General features: G+C 39.3%; 2 protein-coding genes and 1 long non-coding RNA gene across 3 annotated transcripts in view; 1 reads left to right on the top strand and 2 right to left on the bottom strand.

The window, feature by feature from the left end:
* SMAD9 (SMAD family member 9) overlaps nt 1-8389 on the bottom strand; it is a 71683-nt gene extending 63294 nt beyond the window's left edge. The window contains exon 1 of the mRNA XM_061133381.1: nt 8272-8389. The gene's annotated coding sequence lies outside the window, so the exon portion shown is untranslated. The remainder of the gene's footprint in view (nt 1-8271) is intronic.
* LOC133049398 (uncharacterized) lies at nt 4174-11403 on the top strand. The gene is made up of 3 exons (XR_009691308.1): nt 4174-7441; nt 8263-8422; nt 10408-11403. It is a non-coding gene; the product is annotated as an uncharacterized LOC133049398 (long non-coding RNA).
* The window catches only part of ALG5 (ALG5 dolichyl-phosphate beta-glucosyltransferase), a 26046-nt gene continuing 20783 nt past the window's right edge, over nt 9162-14424 (bottom strand). The window contains exons 9-10 of the mRNA XM_061133382.1: nt 11411-11496; nt 9162-9360 (exon numbers count right to left, since the gene is read on the bottom strand). Of these exons, the coding sequence (XP_060989365.1) occupies nt 9245-9360; nt 11411-11496 (202 nt within the window). The 3' untranslated portion in view covers nt 9162-9244. The remainder of the gene's footprint in view (nt 9361-11410; nt 11497-14424) is intronic.

Here is a 14424-nt window from a genome sequence, read left to right as displayed (position 1 = left end):
TGCTGTTTGTCTCTCTCTTGCTTTGCAAGAGTGAAGGGGGTCATTACCCCCAGCCGACAGCGCCAGAGTAACTGGTTTGCTCCTGCACAAGCGGATGAAAATCGACTCACACAGAGTGGTGAGTGGTGGTTAAAACTAGCCATGTAATTTTGTGGGTTGTCGTTTCCTTACCCGTATTTATTTGCTTAACAGCCTAGCCTATAATATATACTGTTATCTAATCTAATAAAGATACAACCTTATGGCACCGAGCAGCGTTAATGGACAACCTTCCTTGCTCACGGCCGCCTATCCCCCTGGATAGCCTGCCTTTGGAGGCGGCTGTGGGCCCCTCGAACCCCCTCAGAACATGTGTAAGAAATGCCACCGGCTTACTGATGGCCTTTGACCCCCATCAGCCAGCGGTTCTTCATAGAAAAGGCATTTACTGCAGGGATGAAAGAATACTAGAAAGGATAATAAAGCCACAAGGGACAGTATTCAGTTTGCTTCTGTATGTAGGAAAATTGGTCCTCCAGAAGGACCTGATACCCGTGAAACGCAAGGCCGTGAATTGAACTGCCTTTTCTTTTTTTTTACTTAATTAATTTTACTTTACAACATTGTATTGGTTTTGCCATACATTGACTTGAATCGGCCATGGGTGTACATGTGTTCCCCATCCGGAACCACCCTCCCACCTCCCTCCCCATCCCATCCCTCTGGGTCATCCCAGTGCACCAGCCCGGAACACCCTGTCTCATGCATCGAACCTGGACTGGCAATTCTTTTCACATATGATAATTTACATGTTTCAATGCCATTCTCCCATATCATCCCACCCTCGCCCTCTCCCACAGAGTCCAAAAGTCTGTTCTATACATCTGTGTCTCTTTTTCTGTCTCGCATACAGGGTTATTGTTACCATCTTTCTAAATTCCATATATATGTGTTAGTATACTGTATTGGTGTTTTTCTTTTTCTTTCTGGCTTACTTCACTCTGTATAATAGGCTCCAGTTTCATCCACCTCATTAGAACTCATTCAAATGTATTCTTTTTAATGGCTGAGTAATATTCCATTGTGTATAGTACCACAGCTTTCTTATCCATTCATCTGCTGATGGACATCTAGCTTGCTTCCATGTCCTGGCTATTATAAACAGTGCTGCGATGAACATTGGGGTGCACATGTCTCTTTCAATTTTGGTTTCCTCAGTGTGTATGCCCAGCAGCAGGATTGCTGGGTCATATGGCAGTTCTATTTCCAGTTTTTTTAAGGAATCTCCACACTCTTCTCCATAGTGGCTGTACTAGTTTGCATTCCCACCAACAGTGTAAGAGGGTTCCCTTTTCTCCACACCCTCTCCAGCATTTATTGCTTGTAGACTTTTGGATAGCAGCCATTCTGACTGGTGTGTAAGGGTACCTCATTGTGGCTTTGATTTGCATTTCTCTGATAATGAGTGATGTCGAGCATCTTTTCATGTGAACTGCCTTTACTTGTCCTCAAAGCACTGCACTTTCTTCCTGTGGCAGATGCCATGCTTGCATTGTCACACTGTTGCCCGCTGAGCAACGACCCTGTGTAAAACAGCATTTGTGTTCGCATTTGAATCATCTTTATACACCTGTGCTCCAGACTAGGTGTTAAGTTTGAGATCGCTCTGGGTGTGAAAGTTCAGGAAACCTTTGGACTGCTAACAATTGCATTTCCTGGGCATTTTATTGTAGGTAAACTAATTAGATGCTCAGAATTGATATCCTGTAGTTTATTTGTTTTTTTAATCTTGTTAAGAAATGACCCAGCCACTGTTTCCTTCCCTTAGGTGCATTAGACAATGCAGAGGACTCAGCGCAGAGCAATAAACAGTAACCTCTGCAGTGCTGGCTCAGGCTCCCAGCACAGTCTTTGTAGGTTCCCCGAGTTCTCTGTGCTCTTGGCAGGGCTTGCTTCTGCAGATTCTTTGAGGGTGTGTAGTTTGTGTTTTCTGTACATTCTCATCTACATGCCAAGAAATTTTGGCATGCAGAAGTTAGCTTGTCACTTATTCCATGCCTGTCATGTATCCCCTAAACCTAGGAGAGCCGGTTAATCCTTTAGACCCCCTGAACAATCAGATCTGATTTCCAAGGAGAAAATGCCGACTCTGGGAAGGAAGGCTCAGAGTTGACACCCCATTTTTCAGAAGCTGAATATTCTTGCAATAGAAAATCTAAACACTATTTTTCCCCTCTTGAGTTTTTGATCGGCTGCAATTGTATTGCTGGTTAGAGCAGGTGACACAGGAGACTCGGATTGGATCCCTGGTTTGGGAAGATCACCTGGAGGAAGGCATGGCAGCCCATTCCAGTATTCTGGCCTGGAAAATTCCACGGACAGAGGAGCTTGATGGGTTACGGTCCATGGGATCACAAGGAGTCGGACACAACTGGATAAGCACACACGCACGTTACAACTTCCACCAAAAAACTACACTACAGGAGATTTGGTAGAAATGCCAGTAAGATTTTGGTTCAAAACCTGAAAACCACGGCAAAATGAAGCCCCCCTCTCTTTTCTGAATTACAAGAACTTGGCAGAATGTGAGCTGCTGCAGCCCATAAACTGGTGGTAGGAAGGGTAGCCCCCTCACCCATGAGAAGGCTCATTCTTTTCACTTGTCATATGCCCAGCACAGTGCAAGGCTGTGACAAAGTCTGCAGTAAACCATAGATGCAAAGATCCTACTTTGTACTTCTGTTGTACCAATGCCTGCCTCTGATCTTCTTTTTGAAAAACTAACAATAATTGCGTATTTGTGTGTGTGTTGAGGGGTGAAGGTAGGGGTGATTCACGGTCATTTTGGGGAAGCGGTGGGCATGTTGAAGGACCTGGAGAGTCATATGGTTCACAAAACTTACCTGTACAGTAAGGATAAGGTTTATTCTTATTTTTATGTAGAAGTTAATTATTTGATGGTATATGCAGCATACACTCCAAACCAGTTTTAATGACTTTTTCATTTAAATATCATCTACTTATTTCAGTATCATTTTTGTGGGTTGTGGGGGGTGGTGCTTAATTTTGTGGCATCTGATCTCTCCAGAACTCTATGGGATCCCATTCTTTTTGAATAGCAGGAGTTTGTTTTTAAGATGAAGATAAATTTAGTTTTGATTTGGAAACTTTGTGAATATGTTCTGAAATAGAAGGCAATATCCTAAGGCATCACAGAATTATGGTTGAGTTTTGCTACTAAGCACGGGTGTCTTAACCAACTGAAATTTATTTCTCACAGCACAGTTCTAGAAGTCCAAGATCAAGGTGTCGGCAGACTCAGTGTGTGGTGAGAACCCTTCTTCCTTGTTTGCACATGGCTGTCTTTGTGTTATATCCTCATGTGCCCAAGAGAGCAAGCTCTCCTCTCTTTCTCTTTTGTAAGGACACTGACTGTGTCATGGGGGCTTCCCATGTGACCTCAGGTTCCCTCGTGACCTTATCTAAACCGAATCATCCCCAAAGGCTCCACCTCCTAATGCCATCCCTTTAACCAAACCCTTCAAGTCAAGTTTTTGCGTTTAACTGAAATTGATGAGGAAAAGTCTCTCCCTTTCTATTTTAAAGGACAGGCTGAGACCACTAGACCAGCAATATGCCTGGCTGGAAGATGCAAGTTTCTCCCTGGTGTTTATCAGCAGGTTGACTTTTTGCCATGCTCTGTGGCATTTTCTTTATTATAAGGGCTTGATAAAGTTTATACTGTTTGACCCACACATTGCTCTTTATTTTTAATTTATAGATGACTTCTGACGGAATGAATCCAGGAGAAATAGAAGAGATATTCAAAACTCTTTAAATGAGAATAAAAGAACATCTCTGAAACCATTTTCTGTACAAATATAATGTTTCATGTTCATATAGAATTTAAGATTCATAAAGGATCTTAATCATGTCTGTGCTTCTATCATACTGCATATTGTTTGGTGAGCCTTAGTCTACTTTTAAGGCCTCTACTGAAAATAGTTAAGCATAGAAGAAAACAGATTCATTACTTTTGGCTTTCCTCTTTAAGAGAGAAGTTTGGGTGGAGAGAAAAAAAGTCATATTACCTTAGAATAAAGGTCATAAACAATAAAACGAGATATTATTCTGCATTTGTTATTGTTTAGTCATTAAGTCGTGTCTGAATCTTTGTGACCCCATGGACTGTAGCACACCAGGCTCCTACGTCCATAGGTTTTCCCAGGCAAGAATACTGGAGTGGGTTGCCATTTCCTTTTTGAGGGGATCTTCTTGACCCAGGGATAGAACCTGCATCTCCTGCATTGGTAGGTAGATTCTTCACTGCTGAGCCATTCTGCATTTACCAGGTACAAAAATATTCTTTCTGATGTGTGCATGTGTATTATCTTACATTTCCATAAAACTTTTCTTTTTAAAGCTTAGGCTTGCATTAGTTCATTTAATTCTGATAGTAACCCTATAGGGAGGCTGCTCATGTACTGTCTCTGTCTTATCACTTCATAGACAAGAAAACTGTGATGCACACAGCTTTCATCACTGGAAAAATGTCTCGTGATTCACCTAAACAGTATCCATCCACATCTGTTGTCTATCCAGAGGGAAGAATGATGTGCAAGAAACCACATTTTTAATGAAATTTCAATATCTGACATATATTTCCTATAAGAAATGTAAATAAGGTTCAGTTTTTATTGGAAGTATGTTTTCTGAAATGGTCATTTTTATTTTTTTTTGAAATGGTCATTTTTAAAAAGTGAATGTGATGTAATTGCAGCTAAATTCAGCTGCACTGATTTAATCATCAGCAATGGTGAACGGACAGGTGTTTGAGAAATTACAAAACTGTATGGGACTTGACTAAACAAAATTTTAAATTTTACAATCTCGATTCATTTCTTTCTTTATATAATCTTGATTCTCTCTTCTCTTTAGTGGAAAGAGAACAGTAATCATAGTGGAAAATATTAATGGGTTAAACGCTTACCCTACCTTCTTCAGTATGAGAACCTGTCACCTTCTGCTAATACTTTTTATCTTAAAAAAAGACAGATCGGGCTGTAATTGCACACTTAACTTACTGATTCTCCAGCAGTGGGTCATAGCTCCCCAGCTGTGATGTCAGAAGATTGCCTAGGGGATTGCAACGACTGTAACCTCTGTTTCTTGCCCCTTTACCCTCCCTCATCTATAATAAACTGTCTTATAAATTTTGCTATATACATTTAGAACCACATCAGATTTTTATAGTGTTTGCTTCCACCATCAAACATAATATAAAACTCTTGAAGAGAAGGAAAATCTTTTGTATTCATCTGTATTCTTCTTACCATGTATTTTCTTCCTTCCTAGGGTTCCAAGTTTCCGTCCTTTGATGTTTTCTGTTTAGCCATTGTTTTAGGATAGGTCTGTGGGTGTCCAATTCTCTAACCATCTGAGATTGTTTTTATTTCCCCTTTATACTTGAAGGTTGGTTTTTTTTTTTTTTTTCCCTGAGTATGAGATTCTGCATTGACAGTTTCTTATTTTTAGTACTTTAAAAATAGTGTGCCACATCCTTCTGACCAGCATAGTCTCTGCTGGTAAATTCAGTCATTCTGATTGTTTCCCTATTACAGGGACGCTGTCTTCTTCTTCTTCTTCTTTTTTTTTTTTGTGGCTTTCAAGATTTGTTCTGTCTTTAGTTTTCCAAAGTTTAATTATGATGTGTCTTGGTATAGATTTCTTTGGGTTTATCCTATAAGGAATCTGATTCTGTGACTCTATGCCTTTTGCCAAGTTTGAGGAGTTTTCAGTTAGTATTTTTTTTTTTTTTATAATACTGTTAGATCTTATTAGTTTCACTGAGCCATTTTTAATTACTATTCTATTTTCTCTCTCTTGATCAGATTGAATAATTTCTATTGTGCTATCTTGAGTTTACTGATTCTTTTCTTTGCCACTCCCATTCTACTGTTGAGCTTATCCACCAAGCTTTTTATTCAGTTCTAAAATTTCCGTTTGGTTCTCCTCAATCTCTTCGTTTTCTTTGCTGAGTTTGTTTCTCTGCTGAAGCTTTCTAATTTTTTCATTAATTTCAAGCACGTTTGTAATTATGTGGAAACATTTTTATCATGGCTGCTGTAGAATCCTTTTCAGAGAATCCTAACATCTCTGTGATCTGTGTCAGCATCTCTTGTCTTTTTTCATTCAAGTTGAGGTTTTTCTGGTTCCTGTTTCGACAAGTGATTTTCTTTTGAAACACGGACATTTTTTATTATGTTGTGAGACTCTGGATCTTATTCAGACTTTCTGTTTTAACTGACGCTACTCTGGTTGAGAAGCAGCAGCACCATCTTGTTATACTGCTGGGGGAGGTGTACGTATAGCCTCCCCACCTGGTCCCCACTGACACCCCAAGGAAGGAGGACTGTTTATTACACGTGGGTAGGGGTTGGAGTTCTTGCTCACTACAGGTCTTCATTGTCACCGTGGTGGGGTGGCTTCGTTGCTGCTCGGCCATGGGAGGAAGCACCTCCTCTGACCCCATCCCAGCAGGGAGGGAGCGCATGTGCAGGCACCGCCGGCGAAGAGTCAGGGTTGGCTGTTGGGGGTGAAAGTCCTGCTCGCCGCTGGGCCTTCTGTGACATCGCCCAGATCAGGGTGTCCAGGTGCCTGATTCTAGCCTCATGAGGGTGTGCATCTAGGTCCTCACTCAGCCTTTGCTGTTGTCAGCAGGTGTGAGGGCACCATTCTTTTCTGTAGTGTTCGGTTGTAGAACAGCAGTTATTGTCTAAAGGATCAGATCTGTAAGGTATTGCTTTTTGAGATCATCAAAATACTAATGAGTTTTAATTCAAAATCAGAGAATTCTAAATGAGTCCTATATAGGATGGGCATGTTAAAATCATTAGTTTGTAGATTTGGTGCTTTTGCGTTTGCACAAAAACAAAGCAACCCATTAGACTACTTCAGGGGATTTAGCTGTCGATAAAATGAATAACTTCATTCATGTAATTCTTTGCTTCAGCAAATGAATTGTAATGGTGGCATTATCTAACCATTTGGGAAACGTTTACTGAACAATCACAATTTAGGATGCTGTGGAGACACACAAATAAAAGGCAAGGCTACTGTAACTGAATGAAAAAAAAATGGAAAACAGAACTGGGGAATCAGCTATGAATAGTGGAAATACACAGTGACACAGAGATACAGCATTATAGGTGGCAAGAAAGATGTTATCATTCAGACGTAATCTTGAGTCAAATAAACTCCATGTATACATACACATTCTGTAAGAACAGGTCAGAAGGTTGAACATAAATCATAATGATGTCTGATTATAATCAGACTGTGCCTTCAGTTTTAATCACACCCATGTATGTTTCCTATTTTTTTATTTTAGTAGAAGCAGGACACTGGCTACTTGTGTGATCATGGGCCAATCACTGGTCTAAGCCTGTTTCATCTCTGAAAGGTGGGTAACCATACCTATATATGATACATGTTTCTCTTAGAGTGCCTCCGAGTCTGTGCCACACTGTTAGCTTAGGTGAACCTGTGCTTCATATCAAGCATACTAGAAACCTGTAACAGTGCTCAAGGGTGAGTTGCATAAAAAAATACTGAAACTTTTCCTGAAATTTCCCCTATGCTTCAAACACATTTTTATCACTAGTTTGCAAATAGCAATAAATTATTTTATTGTCTTATTATAGTTTCATTAAGGATCTTATTTTTGGCTCAAGGCTTGTAACTTTAAATTCTTGTAAATGCTCAAGGTCTTTGTTTGTTTTCTCTCATTTCTACTTGCATAAGCCTTGTTCTGTTCAAGTGACTTGTTCTGTTCTTGTTCAAGTGACTCGTTCAAGTGACTTGTTCTGTTTAAGTGACTTAAAGGTTCTCGAAACCTGGTAGTGAATAATTTGTTTATTCACTTGATCAATAATTAAGTGTTTATGATAAGCACTGTACTGGGAATACTAGTTTTTTAAAAAATTTATTTTTATTTATCTATTTTTTGGCTATGCTGAGTGACACGCGGGATCTAAGTTCCTCGACGAGGCCCTTGCAATGGAAGTATAGATTCTTAACCCCTGGACCGCCCGGGAAGTCCCTGAGAATACTAATTTGAATAAGAAATGGTCTCTGTTTTAAGAGAGCTTATAGTCTAATGCAGATGTGACAGTATCACTGTTGTTGAAACTACTGGAGTCATTTTTAGCTTATTTACTTTTCCACATAACTTATAATGTTGTATTTATGTGCTGCTGAAGCCTTCTATTTACACGTCCCCAGTTATCATACCTTCAGAAACTGCAGTAGCATGGTCATGAAAGAGCGTAGGCCCCGGATGCGGGCTTTGCGGGCTGGAATCATGGCGCCTCCATCTCCTAGCCACGTGAGCTGGGCAGGTGACTGCTTGTGCCTCGGTTTCGTCTCCTGTTGTAAAAGTCAGGTGAGTGACTGTGTACTAAGTGCTCACAGCAGTGGTTGGCACACAGACAGCACTCAATAAATGGTAGGTATTATCATCACTGTCTCTAAAACATCAGAAACAATCAAATTCTGAGTTTCAGGGGATCATTATAATGGCTGTTTTTTTGTCTTTAGCTTCTCAAAAACATATTAGGCTTCTGATGTTAAGTAAATATTTACTAATACCATAAAACCTTCTTTTTAATAGAGAATTTCTAATTTTTATTAACATGAACTCAAGAGGGAAAGGCTGCCGGGAGGTAAGAAAGTATGGTATATATAAGAAAAATTAGAAAGGAGATAAATATGACTAATGTATAAGAAAGTGGATACCTTTGTGAACAAGCCGATATCCTTTCTTTAACATACAATTTCCTATACTTTTTAATAGGGTGAAATATGAGTTTAATATAAATTTATATACATTTAAATATTTATTTTTAAATCCCTGAACCTGTTATATGCTTACTGTTTATATTTAAATTCATGAGAATTATATAGGCATTTTAAAATAAGAATGCTTATGTCTTCTGTTTAAAAATTATACTTCTCAGAATCATAATGATATTTGGCCTATTAAGAAACAAAATTGCTAAAGCAAAAGGAAATCTGACTTTTGCTATAAATACCTTAAAAATTTTTGTCCAAAAGAGGTATAAAGATTTTTACTTTTGACAGTAAATTCTTCAAAATTATTAGAAGGCAGACAATGGCACAGGTTTATTCCAGCTGTAAAATTTTAATTTCAAATGAAACAATGTGACACTGATACGTAAGAATACAATCAAAGGTGACAGATAACCTAATTCATTTTTCTGGTTTGTTCCAGCCTCCAGGCACCAGTCAAATATCGAAGTCGTATAAAAAGTAGATCCTTTCCCATCTGTAGCCAGCTCCAAAAGGGAACTAGTTTAGAACCTGTAATTTGAAAATAATTAAAAATATTTTCAGAGGAAAATGTAATAGTTAAAATTGTATTTTAGAAGTCAATCTACACCATCTTTGTGAGCTTCTAGTCACCATAATGTGTATTATCTGTATGTAAAACACAATTCCATTTGTACATGTAAAAATGATTTTTGGGGGTAAGTCTTCATGTTGTACACACTGCTTTTCAGTTTCATATACTATAGAGAATTGGGCAAACCTCTGTATATAATACAAGTACAGATTAATAATCTGAGATAAGAAAGCCAAGACAGAAATCCAAATTTTACTCTATTTCTACTAAAGATTCTAAATCAGATCAAAGAAATATGTCTTAGCTAGGCCGCCTTCTTGTCCAGTGGTTGTCAAATGGTAATATATCAAGCCCAGCTGACTCCATGAGATCTACCTCCTTGAGCGTGTTTTAAAGTTTAGATTCCTTTATTTTACCCCTTGGAATTGTTTTTAAGTAAGTCAGCAGTCCCCTCCAGTTTCAGTTAACTGGGGTGCTGTGTGGTAAAGTGACCTGGTCAGGACCACAGGACAGTCACTGACAGTTTCCAGATTTAAGGCCAAATGCTCTCTGGCTTTCTCTTTTTCTTCCTCCCCACCCCCCCAGCTTTACTGAAGTATAATTGACAAATAAAACAAATGTATTTAAGGTGCACAGTGCGATGATCTGATAGCCGGATACACTGTGAAATGATTACCCACAATCGAGTTAACACATCCACCGTAATTTTATTTAAATCGTGGACAAGACAGGTAAACATCTTTAAAACCAAAGTGAATGGTTACTCTAAAAACAATAAAAACAAAACACCTTGATGTGAAATAAAACTTGGGAGGATCTAAACTCAGAATTTCAGATGGCCCCTGCTCGAGCAGGGAGTCTCGAGCAGAGGGTCTGGGGATGATGAACACAAAACCTGCTCACTGAGTGAAACGGTTAATGAGATTTAACACTCAGCTACCTGAGAAATGCAAAGTGAGCAAATGATCTAAACTGAAACGTACTTTTACTTTCCCCCACTTCAGCTTCCCAGAGAGTCCATGCTGGGCGCAGAGCAACACGGACACAGGGATGGAGCCGATCACAAGGGGTCTGAGCATCCTCTCACCTGCTCCCCTTCCCCGGCGGTCTGTGCTGCTACCGTGGAGATGAGTCAAACCGCGGTAAACTCAGTGTGACTCAGCAAGGCTCCCAGACGTGAGCATAGTCTGTATGGTTTCTAGACTGGTTCTTAAGCTTTTTCTGTCCCTAAACAGCTCAGGTTGCTTAATACCACACTGACTTTTCAAGAGGAGGCCATGCTCACCTGGAGGAGAAGTAACTGAAAGTCTCCAGTAATGCTCCTCCCACACAGTGAATTAATTTGCGATCATTCTAAGCTAAGCGAAGGAGAACACTAGAATATATTTTGAATTCTCAACAGTGAGAGCTGTTTAAGCACTTCTGAATAGAAATCAGGAATTATGATAGATTTCACATTATTATAAACCTTAGAGATCTTTACATTTTTGGATGTATGTACAGACACTAGCTGAAAACCAGCTGTGAATGATTGTGGATATTTGGAGTAAAAGCAGCTATAATTCTTCATTTAGCTTTCTTTGCAAAGTGGTTTGTAGGTATTCTAAACTCACTGAGCAATGACATAATACAATACTAAAAAAAAAGGTATTATAAAAAGTAAAGTTTACTCCACGACTATCCACCTTGCTTGTAGCCCAAAGTCATCACGATTCTGTCTACTGTACAAGTTTTCACTGAATTTCTTAGGCAAGCCAGTAGGCCTAATGAAGACCCTAAGAAGAGACTAAAAAAATCCAGAAGGCAGTAAGCCAGCTGGAGGCAGGTATCGGGGATCAGTAGGCAATCCTGTCTATGAAACTGCCTCTCTGAGTCAGGAGACCTGAGTGGGCCCTAAAGCAGGGCGAGGGGTGACAGGAAAGCCAGCTGACGTCACTGGCAACTTACTGTATGGTCTGAGGTCTTCCCCCTACTTAAGATCAGCTGTAACATAAACAATATGCTCACCTTCAATTTCAGTCCAGTTGACAGCAATTTCTGCTATTGGGATTTTAAAGAACTGTGCTATGTAAAGCAGTTCTACATCAAACGCCCTGAAATAGAAAATATATGGCTATTTATTATAAAAAGACAAACAGTGTAACTAAATCTCTATCTACCTTGGCATGTTTTAAAGAAGCTTACACGGCAGATTATAAAAGCTTATATTGTAAAAGTGAAGGTCAGATAAACGTAAGGTCAAATAAAAGTCAAGGAGTGGAGGAGTTTCAAGGCAAATAAAAATGTTGAGTGTCACTGTGTAACATTTAAATGAGAAATATGGTGTCTCTCTCACAATGCAGAATGCACAGAGGTAAAAATGTTCTCTTGGTGTCCAAGAGAAAATTTAATCCAAGAGAAATTTTCAAGATTGATGGTTTTCACATCCCAGCTTTAGCTAGCTCAAGATACAGAACTGATAGCATTTTAAACTGATTAAGAGAGCTGATAGAACAACCATTGAGAAGCACTAGGAGAGAATGTTTTCAATCACTTTAGAGCTGCTTGGTTATGTTCTTCTACCATCACAGAACCAAGGTTTCATTTCTAAGTACAGGGTCCCTGTGGCCTACCTTCCGCCTTCCCTCCCCAATGCTGTCCCGGACTGCACAGTAGTGGCAGCTGGCGAAACTGAAAAGCCAGTTTCGGCTGGTGTGAAAGGCCTGGGGGGTATGTATAACTACAGACGTACAGAGATCATCTTCAGTTTCAATCCCCAGCTCAGCCTTCCTTCTACCTGTGGAAGGTTCTTTCTTAAAGATCCTCTTCAGTCAGTCCTTTGGTTTAGGTCAAATCTGCTTCCCTTAACATTGAAGCCTGCTATGTTGGATTCTTACAGCATTCTCCCCCAGTTGCTTCCTTTCACTGGCATTAGTACCCCTCCCTGTGGTACTTTTGCCTGTCTCTAAAGGCACTGAAGTCTTTTACTGTTTTGCTTTCGTTGTTGAGACATTAACACCCCCTTCTCACTCCACTTTCTTGACTGCACAGAACATACTTCAATCTTCCCAAGCTTTTAAAATTTAAAATTTTAAAATATTAGCACAAATAGCAAAACGCCTCAAATCCACTTCCATTTGATTTCCCTGATCCCAAGGATTCTGAATTTGGAGTTTTGTTTTCTTGGCTACAATACTACCAATGTCCATTATGCAACTAGTTTAAATCCCAAGTGTTTGGATAATTCAGTATGAAAACTTTTTTTTTTTAAACATGTAATGCTTTTTCTTATCCTAATAAAATATTTACTTAAGATGATAAAACCATCTACAGAAGTGTTCTTTGTGTTTCTAAAAGGACTATGTAAAACTTCCGTGAAATAGAATTGTGATATTCATGAAAGAAGGAAACAATTTGAATATTAAGCCTTGTGCTTAATCCTTCACTCTCTCAACACAAAACCCAAAAATTACCTAATGGGCTTCTGAGTTAGTTCTAATGATATTCAATAATCTGATCATTAAATATTTCTCCAAGGTTATTAGTACAGAATCATTGACTCATCAAAGGCACAACACAAGAATGATGAATGAAAAGGAGAGGGGTGAAAAAGCAGCTGAATAACTGAATTTATATTAAACTGAAAGGGTTATTCATCTTCTAAACTATTATTTTTATTATAGCCTTCACCCCTTAAACATTTTAGATGTGCGATGTTTATTAAAACAAAACACATTACCATATTATAAATAAAAGACCAATCTTGTACCAAAGCAAACATTATAATTCAAGTACCAAGTCCTCCTAGCTGGATAATGAAGAGAAGGGTCATTCTCCAGCTAAGTGACTTCTCGAGCTTTTTAACAGTGGAGAGGGCAAAGCTGCCACGTTTTCTTTTGTGACTTAGTTCTTGGTATATCTGTTTCCTCATGAACAGATCTATTTCTGGAGAATGAAGAGTGTGCTGACTCTGTTAAACGGCAGACACACACATACCCTCCTGCTCCCTCCTGAAAGACCACTAAAATTAAAACGGCAATGAAAGGACAGTAAGACAAGAACAAAAGCTGACGAGAGTAGGAAAAAAAAAAATCTGAATGTTGGAAAGTAGCTGGACAAGTGGTACCCAGGCAGAGTGGACAGTGGCAGAGGGAGAAGCCCAGAGCAGCTAATGGTCACAGAGGCCCCTGAGGTTCAGGCATCAGGGGCCTCGATGGACCTGTAGGAGGTGCAGTGGGCTGCAACCTGGAGGACTCACTGAAAATCTGTGTAAGATTCTCCTTTCTTCCAGTTGGTTCTGTAAATGCTGGCAGCCAGGCTCATGTGTCCTAGGCAGGAGATTGAAGGATCTCACTTTAGTGAAAATGACCAGCCCCCAAACAAAGTGACAGCTGGGAGCTACCCATACAAAGTGGCCCCTCTCGTTTAGTCTGCAGTGACATTTACCAGTCGGTCAGAGTTCTTTGACCATGCACATAGCTGCTGATGAGCTTTACAGGGTCATACTAAAGATACCTGAAGGTAAACTTTAATGATAGAAATAAACATAAAAAAACTGCAGCAAAACAACAGGCAAGGAAAGAAGAAAATCTCCAAGTGTTAAATGAGACATTAAGAGACACAGTGGAAGGCACTATAGTGGTAAAATAGAAAGATGAATACTGGAATACAAGAGTTGTAGGAAATTGCAGTTTTGATAGCAGAGATAAAAATTCAACAGGAAGGTTAGATGATAAAATCGAGGAAACCTCAATTGAAAAATAGGAAGAAGAGAAAATAAGAGGATCAACAGGGAAGTTCTACGTGTGTTTCACAAATAAGGAGAGAGAGGAAATTGTTGAAGCAAGGATTAAAGGGCATTTCTGAGAAACAGAGGACATGGGTTTCCAGAGTTAGAGGCCTACTGAGTTCTCAACAAAATGCATGGAAAAGAGCCATGTTAAGTTGCTGAATCATGACATTTCAAAACACTCTGGAGGAAAAAAAGGCTTCCAAAGCGGGGTGGAAACAATATGCCACAGAAAAGAATCAAGATTAGATTA

This window comes from Dama dama, chromosome 30 (assembly GCF_033118175.1).
Source record: "Dama dama isolate Ldn47 chromosome 30, ASM3311817v1, whole genome shotgun sequence".
Classification (NCBI taxonomy): Eukaryota; Metazoa; Chordata; class Mammalia; order Artiodactyla; family Cervidae; genus Dama; species Dama dama.
The sequence above is the reverse complement of the archived record's forward strand: the minus strand, read 5'-3'. Positions and strand labels throughout refer to the sequence as shown.